Here is a 23022-nt window from a genome sequence, read left to right as displayed (position 1 = left end):
TTAAGAGCATTGCCTGCTCTTCCAAAGGTCATGAGTTCAATTCCCGGCAACCACATGGTGGCTCACAACCATCTGTAATGAGGTCTGGTGCCCTCTTCTGGCCTGCAGGCATGCACACAGACCGAATATTGTATACATAATAAATAAATATTTTTTTTAAAAAAACAGATAAAACTAGTATCTTTTTCCTTATAAGCTCTAATTGTTTGCTCTCATTTAGATTAGATAAAAGAATTCCAGGCTCTCTTATTATAAGGAGGTAGTTATTAAATTAAACTGATTTAAAACTGTGACAAGGTGATTTTAATTCTTTTTTTTCCCTTTTTCTTTTTTTATTCTAGTGTGCTGGTCCTGTTTGCGACTGCAAAAGAAACAGTGATGTAAGCAGATTCTCGAAAATCAATTTGACTGGACTGTGTCTGTTTCTCTTACTTACCAAATAGTAAATCATGTCCATGATTGAAAAGATCCAGGAATTTTTTTCATCTACTGCTAACAAATTCTATAGATGACTGATTCATGCAGGCATTTTAAATGCTTCTTCAGGAAATATTTAACCTTAAGGGAAGGGGCAGGGGAAGAGTCATGTCCTCATGGACCATGTCTTGTTCAGTACTGGTGAAGGTGGGGTCTTTGGACTGCCTGCAACTTCATTTTTCAAGAAGTTTCTAAGCAGAGCACTGTTTTCAAATGGAGTCTGCCCTCAAAGAATGAAAGCCACCCTAGTCCAGGTCCTGACGGTGCTCTAAGCAGCATGCTGGGAAAACTGGTCCAGGAGCTGGGGGAGGATGACACTGGTGACAGCCTGTCTCTTTGTGTCTGTCTGAGACCGCCACCGGAAGAGCAGGCTTCCATCTTTCTGATGACTCCTACTTCTGGGAACCCATAAGCCACACCTTTTATTACTTTAGAGTTTATTTACTTTATTTACTTTCCCATCGGCCCTGGTAAATAGTCGCTTTAGAGCAAACTGTTTTCAAATTGGGAACATTGCTTATTGTGTTTCCCACTTGGAAGACAATTCTTTAATCATGATTTTGTTTAACATAAGCTATTAAATTTTCACACATTTAAACCAGGTAGAAAGTTCTCTTCTATGAGCATGTTCTCTTTTGCCTTCTTGTGTAAACCTCCCGTTATCCAACTAAATATTTTTAATAAGGTAATGTAAAATAGTTTTTCATATTTACTCCTTGACTTTTCCCGAGTCTATGAAATATAGTAAATAAAAAATATAAATGGCTTCTTGCTAGTATTATGTTTAAAATAGTAAAATTTTATGTGTTACTACATATGCTGGTGTGTCTAGCATCTCAGACACTTAGAGAACCTTGCAGTTCTAAAAAGACTTGGCCGAGTCTCTTTTCAGATTTGTTCAGACAGTTGTCACTGGGAGGTAGATAGCTGGTGATAGATTATTAAACCTAGAGGCTTGATATGTACACCAGTGTGCCCTACACGTATGAGGTTAGTGTCTCCGGAATACATTTCATCTGGAGAAGATGGAGTCATCTAAATTTCTCTTACACCTCTTGCTCGACTTCTCTGTATCCTCTGCAACAATGGGGGAGCAGCGTGCTAGCCTTCCTGAACACCTGTTGATTTCTGCTCCTAGGTGATGGACTGCGTGATTCTGGATGATGGTGGGTTTCTTCTGATGGCCAACCATGATGAGTACACTAATCAGGTATGAGCCTAGAGTAAGACAGAAGTCCAGTTTCTAAAGTGTTTTCTATGATTAATCCGAGAACCCCTTTAGGATTTTAGAAACCGATGAATTGTTTAATTTTTGTCCCAAAATAGATCTTTCAAAGATTACTATAATGTAGACCAGTGCACTCTAAATAGTAAACCTAGCTCTCCTTTTGTAATTGATTTTCTTTTAGGTAATAGTAGTCCCCATTAATGCAGGCAGTAAGGATTTTAAAAACGTTATGAACGTGCCTTTAGTCTTTAAACAGTCAGAAAATTGCTACAATCAGTTGGTAATGTCCAACTCCAGTCAAGCTAGTTAAAGTGTCTGTCATCTCAATTGCCTTCTCTTGTGTGGTCAGAGAACCAAAATTTGCCCTTTGTTGGTTTCCGGTATGCGGTTAAACATTATTAACTCTGGTCTCTCTTGGAATCTTAACCCAAAAGCCATTCTTCTTATCAGGGACACCTAATAGTGACCTTATTATGCTTAGAAGTGGCTTGGATGTTCATTCCTCCTACAAATATAAGGTCACAGAGAACCCCTGAATAATAAGAATTCCTAATTTCATTTTGGTTCTTCCACATTGCCAGAGTCAGGTTCTCATTTATTCAAATTTACAAACTGGTTTTCTAGTTCAGTTCCTTAGAAAGAATTTTTTTTCTCTATATTAAATCTGATGTTGATCCTTTGAATTTGAAATGACCAAATATCTCTTTGTTTTCCAGATTGGACGTTTCTTTGGAGAGATTGACCCAAGCTTGATGAGACACCTGATTAACATATCAGTTTATGCATTCAATAAATCATATGACTATCAGTCCGTGTGTGATCCAGGTGCTGCACCAAAGCAAGGGGCAGGACATCGTTCAGCATACGTGGTCAGTAAAACCTGTGCTTGAGCTAGCTAGTTCCTCTCATGGGGACAGTCATGCCAGTGCAGACCAATGTAATGAATTCTGGATATTTATTTTCTATTTTATAGCCTTCAATTGCAGACATATTGCAGATTGGCTGGTGGGCCACGGCTGCTGCTTGGTAAGTCAAGTGTTGGGTTTTATTATAAATGAAAGAGAAATGTCATTAAAATACAGATTTGTGACAAGGCAGCTGTATTATAGGTATTATTCTTTCCTATGAACAGGTTAGAAATATTAGTAGTTATTTTTCAGTGATCATAGGAAAGATACTTTTCAATTTTCTATATGAAAATAATGATAGATTCAAAACATTCTCCCTCTTCAGAGTTTTTTAAGCAATATTTGTTCTTGGTGATCTCTTATATGTATATAATGCACTTGATTCCCCCCTCTTTTATCTCCCTCCCACTTATCCGGTCCTCCCCTACACACCCCTTAAGTATCTTATCATCTTTTTGTTTTGTGGTCCACAGAGCTCACAAAGGCCAGCAGAATGGTTATGAGCACGGCACTATCGAGTAGAGCCCGATGGGTTCACCAGGGGGCATACAATCCATAAGATAGTTAAGGGATTTGAGAATAACGACACCCCTTCCCCCATAATCCATCAGTAACCAATAGCTTAGTATGGAAGGGTGGGACCCGAAGCTCTCTCCCTTAGCCAGGCTAGCTCCTTGTGGTCCAGTCTTGTGCAGGCCCTCAGGAGGGTCCTTCACTCAGTAGTCTTGTAGCAGGCCTTCACTCACACGCTAGTTTTCATGTAAAACCTTGGAAAGGACAACTTCTAGATGTTTCTCAGTTATCCATTTTAAAACTCCAGGTCTATTCTCCAGCAGTTGCTCTTGAGTTTGACGTTTCCACGGCTCCTTGAGGCAGGTATGTCAATGCGCTGATGTGCTCACCAACACAGAAGTCCATTTTTCCTTTGTACTGTGACATCAGTCCAGTAAATTCATAGAGAGAAGTCGCATGTGTGTATGTGTGCATATGTATATGTGTGTATACACGTGTGTGTGCATGTGTGTATGTATGTGTGTTTGTGTGTGTGTATGTGTATGTATGTATGTGGATACTTGTGTATATCTGTGCATGTGTGTGTATGTGTATAGGTACATGTATGTGTGCGTGTGTGTAGACACATTTGTATATGTGTATGTATGCATGTGTGCATATATGTGTATCTGTGTGTGTACACATGTATGTATGTGTGTGTACATGCATGTGTGTGAGCAAAAGAAAGAGATCATCAAACTGATACTTTTGATATATCAAAACTTACTTTCCAATGTTTTATAAACTGTTATAGTCCGCATTGGTTTGCATTTGTAGCTTAGGTATTAATTTATTATTTAGAAACTTACCAAGCACCTTTTAATGACTGTCAGGCCATTACTCAACAGTAAACCAACCGATCAGACACTTGTCATTAATTGTTAACTGTCTCTGCGAGTAGTGATTGTAAGAAATGCTGCTTCTCCGGTGGTGATGATCTCTCTGCCTCCCACAGTTGAGATGGAGGAGGATGACTTCACCGCCTCCCTGTCAAAGCAGAGCTGCATCACGGAACAAACTCAGTACTTCTTTGATAACGATAGTAAATCATTCGGCGGTGTCCTGGACTGCGGAAACTGCTCCAGGTACTCTGCTCCTTTGTGTGGTGCAGTCCTTGTTTACCAAGGGCAGCATTCAGACCTGTCGTAGTCACGGAGAATAACAGAAATTCTCAGTGATCTTTGAGATGAATAGTTGTTTTAAGCTGAAAATGTCCGAAATACTTGGTTTTGTTATCGGTCTCATAAAGTCTTGATAACTTATAATTGTTTTAGCTACAATTGCATGATAAAGATAACTGCTTCTGATTTTAGGCAGAATGGAGAAAATCGAATGCACTTTCATAAGCAAAGTCAATATTAAACTTTGTAACAAAGTTTAGTTATGGTAATTTCAATCAAATACCAGTCCATCTCATCTATAATAAATAAGAAGGGTTGTAAAATGTTGGGGTGTTCTTTGTCTACTTCTACCCTTCTCTGACATGAAAAATCATATAACAACTTTGATGTGCAATTGAAGGCTCTGAGAAAAATATCTCCTAAGATCGTTGTGAATCTTACCATTCAAAAAACATCTTTTAAATACAGAGAAAATACACTTCACTGTAGACAGAAGTTTCTATCCTGGCTAGCCCTGCTGCCATTCAGTTCCAAAGAAACATACATAGGCTTATATTGATTATAAACTGTTTGGCCTATTATCTTAGTCTTATTAATTCGCTCTTACAACTTAATTAGCCCCTAATTCTTATCTGTGTTTAGCCACGTGGCTTGGTATCATTGCTCAGTTTAGCATTCTCATCTTGCTTCCTCTGCATCTGACTGGAGACTGCATCTGGCCTCTCCTCTTCCTAGAATTCTTTTAGTCTGGTTGCCCCACCTACACTTCCTGCCTGGCTACTGGCCAATCAGTGCTTTATTAAAGCACTACGAGTGGCAAATTCATTATTGTGTACAAAAGCATTGTCCCATGGCACTTGACTGTAATAGAATAGAGGAGGAAGACAAGATGGGAAAGGAAAGTGATAATCCATGCTATGGGGTCACTGAGCCACAGGGTATAAAGTGTGGAGGGGCTTTCTAAAAAGAGATGGAGGGCAAGTTTTCCAGAATAACATGAACAGCAGAAAGGAAGGGGACGAGGTAAGGTAACCTAGGAAAGCATTGGAATGGTTGCTGGGGGCGGACAAAGTTAGTCTACAACATAATAATAACTGTTCACTCCAAGGAGTAACCAACAGGCATAGTTAATATTTTTTACGACTTGATTTTGTAAGCTACTTCTTCCAGGAGGTATAGTTTATGAGGAGGAAGGTAAAGGGAGAAGTCAGATATGAACTCTGGGTAAAGATCACTTTATTTAAAAGTGAATGGACAGAACTTTCAAGTTTAGAAACTGGAGGAGCAGCCTGGAGTGGCTGCAGTTGGGGTGTGTGCACTAACTGTGGTCCTCTAGCAGCAATGCGTACGTGAAGAACTGAGAGGGGAGAGACTGGTCTAACTCATCGCTTGAAAGCACTCTCACTTAAGGTGGTCTATGTTTTCTCCCCAGTTCAAAAGGATAAGCTAGTAAAATTCATTTGAGAAAACTTAAAGAAATTAGATCTTGCTCACATATTGGTTACAAAGGAAAACTAAGCAACTGACACTGGGCATGGAGCGTAGAGCCTGATTCTGTCTCTGAGTTCTGCAATGGAACGGTTTCCAACTACAGACACCTATGTGTATTACCATTAAAGTTAAATGCAATAATGAAAAATTTTATGTCACATTGCAAGAGCTTTGCTTCCCGTATTGGATAGAAAACATTTGTGCCCTTGCAGAAAGCCTATGAGGAGCCTTACTCCGCACTCTCTCCTGACCTCAGTTTGACAATATGCTTAGCTGCTTTTTGTTTCCTGCTTTGCCTGCCTTCAAAATAAAGTATTGCTGGTTTATTGCCAATTATAAATTCTGCCATTTCCTGTATGTTTAAAAAGGAAGCATTTTTAGGATTTTGGACATTAACTGAATAGTACTTATTTTGTAATTAGGACCAACAACTTTAAAGATTTCAATCAAAGATGGTTTTAACATGACCTTAAAGATTTTCTATTTTGGAGAGAGGGAATGTGTTCATGTTAGTAAGTAAAAACATAGTGATCTTGAAGTCATACTCATTTGTGTGTGTGTGTGTGTGTGTGTGTGTGTGTGTGTGTTATCCCAGATAGTGATGCTTTGTTTTGGTTTTTTAATACATTGTTTTATCTTTCTTTTCATTAAGAAAGGATCTTGGAATGATTTCCATTCTTCTTTTTCCAAAAGCTGGTTTTCATTTAGTGAACTTTTCTACAATGTATTTTGCAGAATCTTCCATGTAGAGAAGCTGATGAACACCAACTTAGTATTCATCATGGTGGAGAGCAAAGGAACGTGTCCCTGTGACACACGGCTGCTCATGCAAGCAGAGCAGACTTGTATCCTTTGCTGCAGGAGATGTCTGGAGGAGATCATCTTAAAGCAATGAATATTTCAGTTTGTCACCCTGTTTATTATCCTATAGAGGAAAAATACTGCAGTACCAAACTTTGCATGGAAGGTCAGAACTGATGACAATACTCAGGACCTGTGAGAACAATTCACTGAACATACAGTTTCTCACCATTCGGAATACTTGAATTGGTTCTCTTGGCTGAGAACACTGGCATAAGTTGGTCGTAATTGATTTTGGAAATTCATGTATCTCATTGCCGCTTTTGACCATGTGGGGAAGAAGTTCCATCCACCCTGTTCCTTGACAAGCCTCTCTAGCTGACGGTCCAGATCCTTGTGACATGGTGAAGCAACCCAGATACCGAAAAGGGCCTGATGTCTGCTTTGACAACAATGTCCTGGTAAGGGTTTCCATGAGTTACAGTAATAGAAAATAATAGTCACTTTCCACAGGAGTTAAAGAGATGTGTTATTTTTAACTCATCATTATGTCTTTACCATAGGTTTTCTCTTGAATGTGATGTACTTCCTAGTAAACTAAAATTTCATTTCATTAGCTTTTTATGGTTAGCATAGGGTTAGGAGTTCTTCTGCATTTTCCACTATCTTACTTTCAATCAAAACTTCAATAAACTTTTTAATAGTCTATGCAGTTATGTTAAAGACATAATAATAAATAATAATAACTTGTATAAAATGTTAATCACAGGAAATATGTCGCCTAACTTAATTTATATTCCAATCCTGCAGGTGTTATTTTCATTTTAATTAGGATGTGTTTAGTCATCATCCAATTAAAAACTTGTTTGGATAGTTATTATCTAAGTATTTTGTTATATTTTCTCCTATATCAGTTTTTTTAAGAAAATTATTTTGTGTATATGGATGTTTTGTCTGCATATATAATCTGTGCACGACCTTTGTGCCTCATGCCCAAGGTGGCCTGAAGAGGCCATCACAGCCTCTGGGACTAGAGTTATAGCTTGTTGTCAGCCATCACATGAGGACTGGGAATCAAACATAGATGCTCTGAAAGATCAGCCTTAACCACTATGACAATTCTCCATTCACTCAAACTATATCTTTTATATGAATATAGCTTATGAATTACTTAGTAATTGTTAAGTAAAGCATTTAGGGAAAAATGACTGAGAGTCATTTCAAAAACAATTGGTTAGGCTTTTTCTTTCAGAGAATCTATAATATATTACAGCCCTACCGTATTACCAGGGCTGCCTTTGAGACATCCAAAGACCACAGAAGAACATGGATGCTGGCAGACCAAAGTCATACTAACCATGAGGATGGTGTACTGGCTGTCCAAAAGCCTGAGTATACAATGCTAGTAGGGCACACACTAGCAAGAGCTGTTATTTGATGGCCTAGTGTTGACAGAGTGCTACAGACTTGAAGCACACGCTCCTTTTCCTTTCATTTGAAATAGGTTTTATGGTACAATATATTCTGATTATTATCCCTTTTCTATCGCAGCTACTCCCAGGTCCTCCTCCCCTCCCCTCCCTACCTTCCCATCTAGATCCATGGCCTTTCTGACTCTAATTAGAAAACACTGAATCTAAGAAATAACAATAAAAGGAAACAAACTAGAGTAGGATAAAACAACAGACAAGAAAAAGAACCGCAAAAAGCACAAAAATCGCATGTAGACATACTTTTACACACACAGGAATCCTATAAAAACACAAAACCAGAAGCTGTTGGCGGAAACCGCTTGCCCAAAACTGAAATAATCACACAGAAACTATATTATTTCCAATACTGTTTGGCCAGTAACTTAGGCATATTTCTGGCTAACCCTTGTATCTTAAATTAACCCATTTCTATTATTCTGTGTATTGCCACGTGACTATGGCTTACCGGAAAGGTTCTGATGCATCTTTCTCCAGCAGCACCTACATGGCTTCTCCCTGATTTTGCCTACTCTCTCTCTCTATATATATATATATATATATCTCTTCCAGCCTGGCTTGACTCTGTTAAGCCATTGGCTGAAAACAGCTTCTTTATTAACCAATGGTAATCACAGCATACAGAGGGGAATCCTGCATCACCTCCCCTTTTCTGCCTAAATAAAAAGGTTTTAACCTTAAGATAGCAAGATTACATATAACAAAACAGGTATCTTGTAAGACTTACAGTTTCAACATTTATATCTACTTTATCTTTTTTCATAGGTAAGGAAAACTATAACTATCTATTTTTCAACTCTATCAAAGATCCCAGAAGGATATAATGTTACCTAAGTTAACGGAAAAAAATATTGTAAGCAACTTCCAAAACTCTAGAATTGACAGAAACACCTCACTGCCTGGACAGCCACCCAGAGTTCTTCTGTAATGTGGGGGCATCCAGTCTTTAGCCTACAGGCCCATAGTATCTAGAAGACTTTTCCATGAAGCAGAAAAATCCAAAGATCTGTTTCATAAAGCAGGAACCCCGAAGGACTGTCTCACCTTTAGGCAAGTTCAGCAGTCATTTTTCTATGGGTTCTCCATGTCCAGTTCATACAGCCTAATATCAAGAAGTCCATGTAAGAGCAGTTTGTTGCCCAAATGACTGAAAAAAAAAACTTAAAAAGCCTTTTCGATGCCCATTATCCTCTAGAAGTAGACTGGTACTGCCAGGAGCATATATGTCTCATTGCCATGAAAAGTCCTATGTTCTTAAACATTTAAATGCCATATTCTGAAGGTCTTTGAAAGATGTGAAGAATCCCTATCTTTCTGAAATATATCTCTGTACATCTAGAAAACCTAACATGACTACAAACTTGACTATTATAGATGAATATCTATTAACATGTATTTCTTAATTATACATTACATTTTTAAATGAGCTGCAAAAACACAATATTTTAATCAAGAGCAGAAATATATATACATATATATAACAAAATTGATATTAAATTTGTGTAAATAAACCAAGATCCATACCCATGCAAATATTTATAGCATATCCCCCTTTAAATATAAACAATCATTTATAAACAATATTTGGGTGTAGTTCTTTCCAAACTGCTTTTTGCTTTTTGTTGGGCAAAGTAATTTTTGGGAGTGTTCATAGCGACATTTGAGAGGTCTTGATTCATCAAACCACATTATTTTGGAAGAAATCTTTAGGGTCTCATCTTCTGTGGAAACAAAAGAAGAACCTCTTTTCCAAAGCAACATATCCTTAGACCCAAATTTTGAAGTCAAGAAACTTTCAAAACATATATATGTGTGTGTGTGTGTGTGTGTGTGTGTGTGTGTGTGTGTGTGTATATATATATATATATATATATATATATATATATATCTTTAGCTTAGCGGTCTATACAATGAAATATCTCTCTGTACTTAGCTTCTTCACAGTCAAAAAATTCAATGAAAACACAATAATGTATATAATCCAGACTTTCTATGTATATTCTCTCTTTAAGTGACTTATTTTTCTTAATCTATTACTTTTTCTACAAGTTTACTCTGTCTCCTTAAAGACTTTATTTTTATTTTATTTTATTATTTTTTTTTTTTTGGATTTTTCGAGACAGTGTTTCTCTGTAGCTTTTGGTTCCTGTCCTGGAACTAGCTCTTGTAGACCAGGCTGGCCTCGAACTCACAGAGATCCGCCTGCCTCTGCCTCCCGAGTGCTGGGATTAAAGGCGTGCACCACCACCGCCCGGCCAAAGATTTTATTTTAAAAAAAAAAAAAAAAACATTTACTTCTTTTTATAACTCTCCATACTCTTTCTTCTCCCTCCCAAGCCTACATACATTTATCTAACACTGTGACACATTCAGAGGTGTTTTTTTTTTCCTGAATCTTTCTGTATTGCTTATCTATAATCCTTTTCTGACCAGGAGAGCTTCTTAAAGTGCAAAGCAGCATGGCTAGGACTAAGGCTGCTTTGCCTTTTGGCTCTGCCCAATCCAACATGGCGAAGGTCCATTCACTGCCTCTGAGACTGCTAGGTGGGAGCCCATGCTTACCACTTCAACTCTGGTAACTAGTTGTCCCATGCTGCCACCAAGTGACTTTCAGCATGCTGCCCACAAACCACATTCAATTGCTGGGCCTCCTGAAAGAGTTTGTGCTGGGAGCATGGCCCAGGAAGCAGCCATTTTTATTTTTATTTTTCTACGCTAAATCAGGAAGACCTCTCTTAAATGATTCATGCCTCTGCTTGCTTTAGCAAATAGAGCCCACCCAAGAAAATGCTGCTACCAAAAGGCCATGTTTAATTCTGTTCTTGTGTTTGTCTAGAACTCCTTTTTAAGTTTTCTCAGGATTTATGTGGATATCGTTGACCACGTTGGCATGCCAATTTGTAGTGGGGCTGCTTATTTGTTTCCCAGCCACCCAGACACCTGAAATGATCACACAGTAACTATATTATTTGCAATACTATTTGGCTAATAGCTTAAGAGTGTTTCTGGCTGTTATATCTTAAATTAACCCATTTCTATTAATCTGTGTATTGCCACATGTCTGTTGTTTACTGTCAAGGTTCCACCATGTCTTTCTCTGATGGTGGCTACATGGCTTCTCTCTGACTCCTCCTACTCTCTCTATATATATCTCTTCCATCCTGGCTTTACTCTGTTAAGTCACAGGCCAAAAGCATCTTCTTTATTAACCAATGATACTCACAGCATACAGAGGGGGAATTCCACATCAAGAAGTCATAATACATACACAAAAGACTTATACGGTTTTAAAAATAAAAACAAAACCAAACATAAAGCAAAAACTCTGACACAACTTTATGAGACAAAGAACCTCCAAAGATTCCTTAAGTTCATTTTATGTTGGTCATCTAGAGCTGGGCATGGGGCTTGACCTTAAGGGTGGTTTGTTTGCTTCCCCAGTGAAACTCCCTTGGAGAAAACTAGGTTTTCATTTGCAAGTGACTCTTAATTGGAGATAGCTTCTGGGTTAGGGATGGGGGCCTGTGTCTTCTTGATCTTTAGCCCTAGGACCCATCATGTACAGACGTATACAGGTCTTGTACATGTTGCCACAGTCTCTTTGTGTTATTATTTATTTTCTCCTCCTTTCCACTATATCATTTTAAATTCTATTACTCCCTCAATTGCATTAATTTATTTTCCTTTTATCTTAGACAAAATAGAGGGTTAAGCTCACAAAATATTATAACTCATACCTAATATATATTGTTTAATGATGAGTACAACTTTTCCTAAAATTTAGTGCTTTCTACTTCCTACTTCTTTGACATCCTATTATAGTCAGTTAATACACATATATTCAGCTAGATCAAATGTTTGTTTATTAATTTATATATGCATATATTCTTATATATATTCAATGTCTTTGCTTCTAAAATTAGCCATCTTTGTTCACAAAAATGACTGTAATAGATCACTTCTATATCCTTTTACTACTATCAATGTAATATTACCCAGGTCTCTAATTTTTTTGTTTTATTTTTGTTCACTGGCTTACATACCCCAAAGAGTATTCAAACAGAACAGAGCACTGTCTTCTTGTGAATTGGTTTTTTAAAGACTTGTAGAGACATCTGGGAATCAATGTGTATTTTTACAGGTGTTTTTCCTAAAACACAGCAATATCAGCCTCAGAAATAGTAACTCGTTTTCACAGGAATATGTTACACAAATTGATATGTTAATTTAAAACAAGCAGAGTAGCTGAGTTTTAATTCTCTGAATCCACATAAAAAGCCCAATATGACTGCCAGTGATTGGAACCCCAACATTAGGAAATGAATATAGACAGATCGCAGACGTACTGGGCATCTACCCTTGCCAACGTGATGAGCTTTCACCTCATTGGCAGTCACTGTCTCGAGGCAATAAGATGGGCAGAGGATGTTCTTTTCTGACCTCCTTGTCACATGCATGGCACATTCTCATAGTAAGTTAAACAAATCAAATTGTTGGTGGGAACAGATCTAAAATATAAGATGTGGCAGCCAGATCTATTTAAGAAGAACTGATATATTGTCATGAAAAGGGATTCAAAATTAAAATTACTTTTTCCGAATTTAGCATGGAAGGCTTTTGGAGCACACAGATATAAAAACTCCTGCCATTATTTCTACCATACCTTCCATCTGCCATGTTTTCTAGTGGCCTGCTCATGTTAGCCATTTCTCAAAGAGCTGCTCAGGGGCCCCAGAGAAATGTCAGTCATTACAGAAACGTCATTCATCAGCTACCCGTCATCAGCCTCAGTAGTACAAGCACAGATTAAAGTCCCAGAGAAGACTTTACAAGATGATGTAAAAACCCCACCTCAAATATTCTCATCAATAGACACTGTACCTTTTTATCAAGACACTGATGATATTTGACACCTTCCAGCAGTCTGGATGTGTCGGCTGTTTTGACCAGTGCTAACCATGTGTCTTCAGCAGTAGAGTACTTTCTCACTGCTTACTTGCAATGGCACTGTGCCACTACACTGGGTGGAGGCTCACCTAACAGCTAACTGCCCGTAGACAGCAGGAAATCTTTTCCTGCTTGTCTTCTTTGCTGGGCTTTCTTTCCCTTCCCTGTACTTGCTACTCCGCCCGTTGTTAATAGGATCAAGTTGTTTGTACAAGGAGTCCTGCCAGCTCCACGATGCTAGCTAGATCCTAGCCTCATTTTCCTTCTAGTTTGAATGGGCTGTGGATGGCCAGTCACTTCCTCTAATGTTTTTTTTTTCTTTTGGTTTTGACTTAGAATTTTAGAAAAGAACCCATATACTTAAGTCCATGATAAAACATATTCTGAAACAAGATTATTACAATTCCAGTACTAATATTATTTTGTAGGTACTCTTTTTCAAATGTTGCACCTGTTTCTCATGCTAAGCCCAGCGGATCAGATTTAAAGATCATTATGTTTATTATAAGGTGTTGGTATAATCATTACACCAATATAGATAAAAATTGAAAAACTTTCAGGAAATTTTACTTTCAATACATAATTATTAGTACTTATGACCTTGATTTAATTTTTAAAATGTTTAAGTATAATTAATGTACCATTTCAAATGTAATAGGTAGTTTAAGAATATCTGAGCCAGTCATTTAGATGTTTTTCTTATTCTTTTTCTTTTTCCCCCCTTTTTTTCCCAGCAAATCTAACTTAAGTAACATGTTAGGACTTATTCCCAAAATATGTGTATGCTTATTTTAATATTTTAATATAAAGAGTTCTAAGTTTTGAACTCATTTTAAGCACTAGTATTTGAACCTGGGCCAAAATGGCTATTAATCTTTAATCTTTGGGGAGGTTTCTGTAGCAAGAAAGCAGGCTGCTGCGGGTGCCTCTGTGGCTCGTGTTCCGTGTATCGTTTACCCTGTTTCATTTCTGATGCTCTAGAATTATTGTCACGGTAATGTTGCAGTGGCATTTGTCCGGCTCTGCCATTGTTGGTCCTCAAGTAGTCATTGATTAGGAATTCCTCAGATCGGGTGGATGTTAGTAAGAGCAGAGTGGACTCGTGGAAGATTGGGAGAGCAGAGGAAAGCACAGGAAACAGCCACGTTTGTTCTGAGATGACAAAACAATGGTTTTCATGGTAAAATAGTTCAAAGAATATTCCTTTGTAAAATACATACATATGTTCTAAAACCAATATACACAGTGTGATCTGGAATATACATTTATCAGTCCATTAAAAGTATATAATTAATCACTTTAAATGTAATAGGTTGCTTCTATAGATGTCCTTATTTTTAATGGTAATAAAGATGAACAAAATGGAACCAAAGGGTATCAACTTATACGATATGACATATATGAAATGGTATAAAAATACATTAATTTTTATGTTTCATTATGCAATTTACTCTTACAATTATAAAAATTTTAGATAGATATGAATTATACCTTATCACTTAGATGTAAAATAATAACTACTGAGCTTTTTAAGCTACCACTACTTAATGAAACTATTCCATGAAACAAATATTAAAGAAAATTGCAGGTAAATGTTCTAAAGAGGACCTGAAATTTTATTAATAAAATAGACAAGAACATCAGGAAAACCATGAAGGACACTTACGGAAATATGAGCATGTGTATATGGCCATTGAAATATGAGAATTTTCCATGCTTTAGTGCAGAAACAATATTGCACCGTAATGCCTAAGGTTGTTCATCCTTCATCACTGGCTACTGCAATGATAGCTTTTCTTTGTTTAACAACTTTTCTACACAAATAGAAGTCAATTTTCAATGTAAGCGTTATTTGCAGAGAAGGCTTTAAAGACTGTGATCTCTTTGCGCAAATCCAGTGTCTACCACACAAATATCTGAGCGCAGATTGTTCTCACAAGATACTTGCTTTCCAAGGCAGAGTGCTTTCCCACAGTTCTGCAGCCCAAGGCATGAACCAGCATTAAGTAAACACTTGCCATCTGGGCACATCACCTGTGACCCTCCTGAGCATCTACTGCAAGAGCCTCGGCACACGGTTGTAGTATGGCTATACAATTACAAAGCTCCACACCACAAGGACTTCCTAAAATAAAAGCATCCAAAGTAGACCTTTCAACGGGGTTTTTATTGCAGACTAACAAGGTAAAGAGCAAAAGAAAGACAAGCAAAATTGCTGAAGGTCATTAAAGTTAAAGCATGCCCATTGGGAGAACTGTATCACTTTAAGCAAACCCAGATTATAAACGTAAGTCACTGAGTACATAAAGTGAATATGTGCTTTATATGTATATGATTCTTAGGCTTTCTACATGTAAAATCTTGACCTAGTGCTCTCACTAGCTTGTGATGTTCATGGCATTATGTGACCTTTCCTGCTGTGTCTCTGCATTCACTTCAGATAGGGAAGGCAGCAACAGATACAAGTAAGGATTTCTCCCAAGTTAATTGACAGGAGTCTACGCAGCATGTGGCCAGCTACACCTCCCCCAAATCTCTCCTTCTTAGCAATTGTTGCAGCTCACAACTTCTTGTGAGCTGTACCTCCTTGTCCTCCCTTCTTTATCTACAGGGGGAAGTCAATGGGCCCATATGTAAGGGTCTTGGGGGATGACCATGGATGCGCTGAGTCAATGCTTAACATGGATGAAAAAAATCACTCAACTCATGGGTTAATGAAGTTAAGGTTAATGAAAATATTTCTTTAAAAATGAAAGGAAACACAGCATGTGTTGGGGGTATATTTAAAGGGTAATTCTGAAGATTCTATCTGCCCACAGATTTCCCTAAAATTAAAAGTGATCCATGTAGTAATAGAAGCTGCAGGGCTGCGTCCCTGGCACCCGGCCGCCTGCACGGCTAGCTTTACCCGAAATAATTACACGGAAACTGTATTCTTTTAAACACCGCTTGGCCCATTTCTATCTAGCCTCTTCTAGGCTAGCTCTCGCACCTGGACTAGCCCATTTCTAATAATCTGCTATAGCCCACGAGCTGGCTTACCAGGAATGATCTTAACCTGCATCTGCCTGGAGTGGGAGAATCATGGCGACTCACTGACTCAGCTTCTTTCTCCCAGCATTCTGTTCTGTTTACTCCTCCCACCTATGTTTTAACCTATGAGGCCAAGCAGTTTCTTTATTGCTTAACCAATGAAATCAACAGATTGATATATGACACTCCCCCATCAGATCCATTATTGTTGGATATATTCAGCTGTTTTACGTCATTGGAAATAAGTGACATAGTTATAATTCAGAACACAAAGCAAAATATAATATCCCCTTAATCAAAGTATTTCATTTTGAAAAAAAATTTCTAAAATATCCAAGTTTTCTTTAAATTAAGTGTAACTGAACTCTTTGGGGGTTACCCTCCTTGGAGAGAAAAGCGGCTGAAGAAAGCGAAGAAGAAGTGAAAACGCCCTGAGCTAGAGGGTGCATTGTAGAGGGCGGCAGCAGAGTCAGGGAAGGGGAAAGATGGGATGTGGGAATGTGTCATGACGAAGGCCTGTCATCCTTAGGACAGATGTGGATTGTCTTTAGAGCGTGCTTCACATCTCACATACGAGGTTGAAGGATTTGACCTCTGGTTCACGAGGACAGTTGTTTGGAGAAGAGCAGAAGCAATGAGAAAAGTGAGGCCCCTCATAGTGAGGTGATGGCGATGGACCTAAGATAGAGAACAGGAAATTTGGAGGCGAATTTTGAAGCCACAGTTAAGAGGACTTGCTGGCGGATTTGACTTGAGAAAGAAAGGAATGTCAAATTACCTGGGAGTCTTTGTCCTGATATATGCTAGAAGTACCACTTAGGGACACTGGGAAGAATCAGCAAGCTTGGTAGTTAAGCTTTAAACCTCACAGTATAGATGAGAGGAGATTTGGTGACATAGGAGTCAGAGGAGAGATGGGCGGGGGCTGTAACAGAGAGTAATTTCCAAGTCCAATGGGTGAATTTTATAGGCTGGTAACTTAAATAAACCCAACATGAAGAGAAAAAAGAGGACAGAAAGCTAAACTCTGGAAAAGCTCACCAGTTAGAGATCCTGACGGAGTGAGGCCAGCCCAAGGAGAGCAAGGAATCCCAGACAAATTTCTAGACTACCCAGAGTGTTAGCCAAGAACACCTGAGAACAGGGTGTGGGAAAGGAATATTACACAGCACTGAGTTCTCCCAAGCTGTCAAAAAGGTGAGAACTGATGATCTACTCCGTTAGCTAGTCAGGTTAGAACCATCTAACTCTTTATATCTGTCTTAGTTAAGGTTTCTATTGCTGTGAAGAGACACCATGACCTCTCCTATAAGGAAAGCATTTAATGATGATAGCTTGCTTACGGGTTTTGAGGTTCAGTCCCTTATCATCATGACGGGGAGCATGGCTGTGCACAGGAAGATGTGGCGCTGAAGCTGAGAGTACTGCATCTTACAGAGAACAGGAAGTTGACTGAGACACTGGGGTATCTTGAGACTAGGAAACCTCAAAGCCCCTCCCCCTCAGAGGGACTCACTTCCTCCAACAAAGCCACACTTCCTAATAGTGCCACTCCCTATGAGCTTATGAGGACCAAATACATTCAAGCTGCCACAGAATTGACGAGGCAGCATTTCAAATTTAAAAATTTTCCCTTGGTGTATTATTTTCTCAGCATTTTCTTGAATAGAAAACAGCTATGCTACCTCCAAACACAAATCAAAGAAGAAATCATTCATTTACTCAGCTTCGAGTAGTGCTTTAATCTCTGGCAGGGAAGTAAATCGGAAGCTCCCAGTCTTTGAGAGTTTAGACTCTGTAAAATTACTCTACAGAAAACCCTTGCTCACATTTATCTGTAACCTATCTCGATCCGTGGAAGATGAGCCTTGGGTGAACAAATTTTTAAAAGTATCTTTATGAGAATGAGTGGACATGACTTTCGCTTAATGAAATTCACCACAGTGTGGGGAATTTTAAACTGTGCAAAATGTTGCAAAGTATGAAACCATGGAACGAAAGGTCAAGAAGAGCTGTGCTCTTGGGCATCTGCCTGAGCCTCTGCTGGGTCTGTGAAGAGCGCCAGTGGGTGTGGCCACCGCACATGCTGCTTCAGTGGATAAGCCTGGCTCCTCTTTCTACCTTAGTTCTTTATTTGGACTGTGTTTTCAGGATGCTTCAGGTCCAAATATGTTATTTCTCACATTACTGTAATTCCTAACGTCAGGGTGCCTGTAGCCTAGAAGTTCATCTTGGACATCAGAAATATGGGGAATGGATCTTTATTTCTACAACTTATCAATTTCTGCTTATGGATAACAGATTTAACATCATAATTGTTGGTAATTATTAAAATATTATTACATTTTATGTTTATATCTTAGATATGTAAATATAAAGGATTGTTCATCATTGCAGTCGAGTTTTTAATTAGTAATTCCTATATCCAAACAAGAATTTATTATTAGCTTCCATTCATCACTGTCAGAATTTCAAACATTTGACAAATACCACCATGGAGATCACTTTAGCACAATTTCTGTACAGTAAAATCTAGATCAATATTACCCAGTTCACTTCCAGGTAAAACAATTTTACCAGGTAAGTTCACAAGTGGAGTAAATATGAGTTAACCTACAAGTTGCTTTTTACATGTTTCTTCAAGATGGTAATGTTCTTTATTTGTACGTATTTCCAACAGGAGGATTATACCGACTGTGGTGGTGTCTCTGGATTAAACCCTTCCTTGTGGTCTATCATTGGACTCCAGTTTCTCCTCCTGTGGCTCGTATCTGGCAGAAGACACTACCTATGGTGACCTTCCGACCCCATCTCTGCAACTACAATCCAGACCCTGCCAACACACGAGCCCTCAGTTACATTATTAGAGTCAGTTGAAGAAGCTCCCCAGAACATTAGCCGGGCCTCTACCATGGCACCAATCTAAGGCTCAGATTCTTGATCCCCCGCTGGCTGCATGTCGGGGTGTCAGAACCTGGAGCTTGTGTGAATGCTGCGTCATCTGTGTCCACCATCAATGCAAAACTCTGTCTGTGCTCTGTGGGAATTTGGGGGTTCCCTGTCGCGCCACTGGTGATTACATGTAGGAGGCTCCCCCGGGCAGGCATTGCGAAAAGAAGCAGCGTCTTGACTGAGCTACAGTTTCAACCTGCTGCAGTTTCACCAAGAAGAAGAAGAAAAGAAAAGAGAGAAAGCCCTAGGGCGGGGGGCAATGACATTTTTGCCTTCACTTATTTTCTGTTAAAGAGTAATTCCTGCTGTGAGTGGTTATTAAATATAGAGAGAGGGGGGGAGAAAATCCATTGGTCTAAACTGTTGAAATACAAACTAATGGCTAATTTTCTACCAAAAGAAAAAATTTGCCATGAATCAAATGCCTTATAAAAGAATGATTTCTCTGCCAAAAACATAATGCAACTGTGACCAGTTGATTTCGGGGTAGGTGCGAAGCATTGGTTTGAAAATGAGGAAGGGGTGACGAGGTTGCAGGTGCTTGCGGGTGAAATTGGAACTCATGACACATTTCCTCATACACGGAAGCCCTTTAACGCGTGACGTCATGTCCCTTCTGTTCAAAGTACAGTCATGTAGTGCTAGTCAGATATTTAGCTCACTCTAAGAGACGCTTGTGGGGGGAGGGGAAGTGTTTTCCTGTGGGTGATGAACGTGGGTTGCCAAGGGTATTTTGCATGATGCTGCTGCTACTTTAACTTTCCGGTTTGTTTTTCCTTCTTCCTGTAGAGTATAGTCCACTGAAGAGTGCAGTGGGTGACATGGTTTTCATGTAAGAATCTGAACCTTGCAGTGCAAATGCACTTACGTCATCTTTTAACATGTTGTTGAACTACTCTGAATATACTGTGTGACGGACGTGCTGAATGACCGGGGTTAGGCAAACGGGGGACATGAGAATTCATGGATTTTATACAGATTCATGCTTCTGCCTGAAAAACCTATGTACAGATATTTTAAGTACATAAATCAGATTTAACACATTTATTTTTTGAAAAGTACATATATGTTCTCAATGGAGATTCAGCCTAGGTTTCCTCTTTGTTCGTTTCAATACTAGCATGTACAATCCAGAAACTGCTGCTCTCGCTGCTTCTGTCTCTCCATTTTGGTATGATCATATGATCAAAATTCCCATGCCACTTCCTGAGAGGTTTTACATTAATCTGAACAAACAGGAAACCTTGAATCTATCTGTATGCACATGAACACTTGATTGTGAATAATGAAATTTGATTTTATACAGCTTCCTTGGTGAAAAGCATTAGTGTAGTAGGTCAGAAATATCATTATAGATTAATATGGTAGCTAAACTTTATTCTGCTTTGAGAAATTATTTTCAGGAGTAAACAGTATTTGAAGAAAGGGTAAAAACAATGAATGTGTCTAAGGAGAGTAATTTTACTGTAAGCTGAAAGTATGCATATATTTTTATGATAAATGAAGATTTTTTTTCTTTTTAGTTACACATGCCAAGCATTGGTGTGTACATATGCTGGAAATTTTCATATACATCATTTTACAATCAGAATTATTTGCAATCTCCAGCATACTTTAGTATGCTCCACATATCAAAGTTGTAGCCAACTCTTTAACATGGTTTATTGTTTTGTTTATAGCTTTGCCTAGATTATTATTCGTTCCTACCACCATGCTACCCTGAGTACCATTTGTATACATTTTATAAGTTAAAATTTTGTTTCAGTTCAAAAGGGGGAGGGGCAATTGAAATTACTTCGCCAACTGATGACTTTTGAAGTGACATCGGTCACCACTTCTGATACATTGTCATTTTTAGTCTGTTCATAACTGCTGTTGACCGTAGAAAACAGAAAGGTGATGTAAAGGGAGGGAAACTATGTTTAAGTCGTGCTGTGTGTCAGTTATTTCAAACTTATTATTACCTTTTGCTGGACTACTTTAAATCCTGAACATGTTGGGAAAGGGAACTGCGACTCCATCCATAAGAGTGATGCACATTGAAACCATTGAATTGCTTCTGGCAAACAACAACCGACCTTAAATTATGTTTCAATTGTATTGATTATACTTTCATGGCTAATGTCACTCACAAAGCGTATGACCGTCAGTGACATTATTGTTGTCTTAGCCGCCACTGAGCTTGGCACCTCTTTTGCAAGACCTCTTTTGGTTCGAGTTCTATGTCACCACAACCACAAATATGGTAAGAAATTGGGCAAAAACATGTCCGCGAACTAAAACTGCTTTTCATGACTTACACTAACGTTTATGTTTTTGTAAACACTTCTAAGTGACACTAACACCCATCCCACCAAAATTACAATATTACATTTAACATTTTTTTCTGCAAATTCTCTTAGCAAGAATAAGTATAGTGTGTTATTTACAGAAACAGAACTAAATAAGCGATCATTTTAAAAAGCATTTAAACTGTTCTTATTAGTTAATTGCTGCTATACCCACATAGCTCAGTGTCCTTTTTCACATAAACAAAGTCAAAACAAGTCTTGCATTGGTGTTGAGTGGCAGGAAAGAATTTCTGCATAAATGGTTTCATCTTTTCTTCATTTGAACAACCAGCATTACTGCCAAATGCCAATCGTGGTCCACATTTGTAACAGGTTTTTAACATGACATAGTTAGCAAGTTTGACTGAAGAGATTTTTAGGTCCTGGCCCTCTGTTTTCATGTTTCTAAAGCTTGAAGCGTTATTGCTTACCTTGGGAAACACAGTGTTGCTACCATTTGTAAGTTTTCTTATATATAATATTCCTTTTACTACTTGTAAAGCTGGCCTTATGGGGTTCAAATAGGCAGTATCCCCTTTAAGTGACCTTTGCAACCCAAGTGTTACTTGCTTATTTGATGCTCTCTTGTACGTTAAATCTCATTTAAATGCCTGTCTTCAAGTCACCAAAGCTGTAATTCGACGTCTTAATTTAAAACTCCTGAGTCTAAAGGCATAGAGTCTAACCTAGCAAGACACAATGGATTTTGTGATTCTTTTTTTCCCACTTGCCCCAATCTCCAAATATTTTATCATTAGCTGGAACTTGCATCATTTTCCATAGCAGAATGTTCATATTGTTAATATTCACTGTACATTTCTGTAAAGAACAAATCACTACAACAGAACTACCAAGTGCTGAACACTTCCAGAATTTTTGCAGAATTCGATAGCCCTTACCAATGGTTCCATCTACCTTGTTTCTAGTTCACATAACAGAACCATGGAAATTCCACTGAGACTCTTGGGATACTGTCTTGCGAAGATGCCAACTGAGTTTCCAATGTGACCTGGCAAAGCTGTCCTTTCCTTGTGCGGTATGACTGTGGGATCATGCTTTTGGGGTTCCCTTCATGAAGTACTCATTGTGCATCATGCTTCAGGCCAAGTGGCTTTTGTGAACAACAGATCTTCCCTTCCCTTATTATGTCCTCTTGACACTTTTGTGGAAATTAACTAGCAGGATGAAAACATTTTGTAAAAATTTGTATAATACTGTTATAAAAATATTTATAATCCCAGAAAACGTTGTGTTAAATCTTGTGCAAAAACAGTATATTCAGAATAAAAGTTTATCATTGAAAGTCACCATACAGTTAGGGTTTTTGCCTTTTTTTTAAAGATCTAGTTGAAAAAGACAATAGTCCATCTTAAATATGTTTGTTAAAAAAAAAAAAAACAGGCCTCTGGATGGAGAAGATTCTAAATTGCAGGAAAAAAAAATGGTTTTAAGCATGTGCTTTTCCAGTTACAGATCTCAATGCACGAGTGAATACATAGGAGGAATCTTCATGTAACTCTGACCGTCCTTATCTGTGAATTCTCCACCAAGACCTTGAGGAGTTTAATGCAGTAAATAAGAAAATTTCCTAGTGGGGAAATGGTGCTTCTGGGTTTCTTTAAAGACCTTGGAAGAAAAAAACACACCTCACATGTGCATATATTTGATATACCTTAAATATAAATAAATATA

At 38.2% G+C, this 23022-nt stretch overlaps 1 protein-coding gene across 6 annotated transcripts in view; it reads left to right on the top strand.

The window, feature by feature from the left end:
- LOC121459135 (voltage-dependent calcium channel subunit alpha-2/delta-1) overlaps nucleotides 1–22658 on the top strand; it is a 427825-nt gene extending 405167 nt beyond the window's left edge. For all 6 annotated transcript variants that reach the window (XM_041668668.1, XM_041668666.1, XM_041668667.1 and 3 more), the window contains 9 exons: nucleotides 342–380; nucleotides 1616–1687; nucleotides 2422–2574; nucleotides 2679–2731; nucleotides 3434–3489; nucleotides 4121–4250; nucleotides 6513–6622; nucleotides 6957–7039; nucleotides 18729–22658. In XM_041668668.1, the coding sequence (XP_041524602.1) occupies nucleotides 342–380; nucleotides 1616–1687; nucleotides 2422–2574; nucleotides 2679–2731; nucleotides 3434–3489; nucleotides 4121–4250; nucleotides 6513–6622; nucleotides 6957–7039; nucleotides 18729–18845 (813 nt within the window). In that variant the 3' untranslated portion in view covers nucleotides 18846–22658. The remainder of the gene's footprint in view (nucleotides 1–341; nucleotides 381–1615; nucleotides 1688–2421; nucleotides 2575–2678; nucleotides 2732–3433; nucleotides 3490–4120; nucleotides 4251–6512; nucleotides 6623–6956; nucleotides 7040–18728) is intronic.
- Nucleotides 22659–23022: the final 364 nt, after the last annotated feature.

This window comes from Microtus oregoni, unplaced genomic scaffold (assembly GCF_018167655.1).
Source record: "Microtus oregoni isolate MIOR12 unplaced genomic scaffold, Mior012 000018F_ref0000195, whole genome shotgun sequence".
NCBI classification, from domain to species: Eukaryota; Metazoa; Chordata; class Mammalia; order Rodentia; family Cricetidae; genus Microtus; species Microtus oregoni.
Note: the sequence above shows the minus strand (reverse complement) of the source record. Positions and strands in the feature narration are given on the sequence as shown.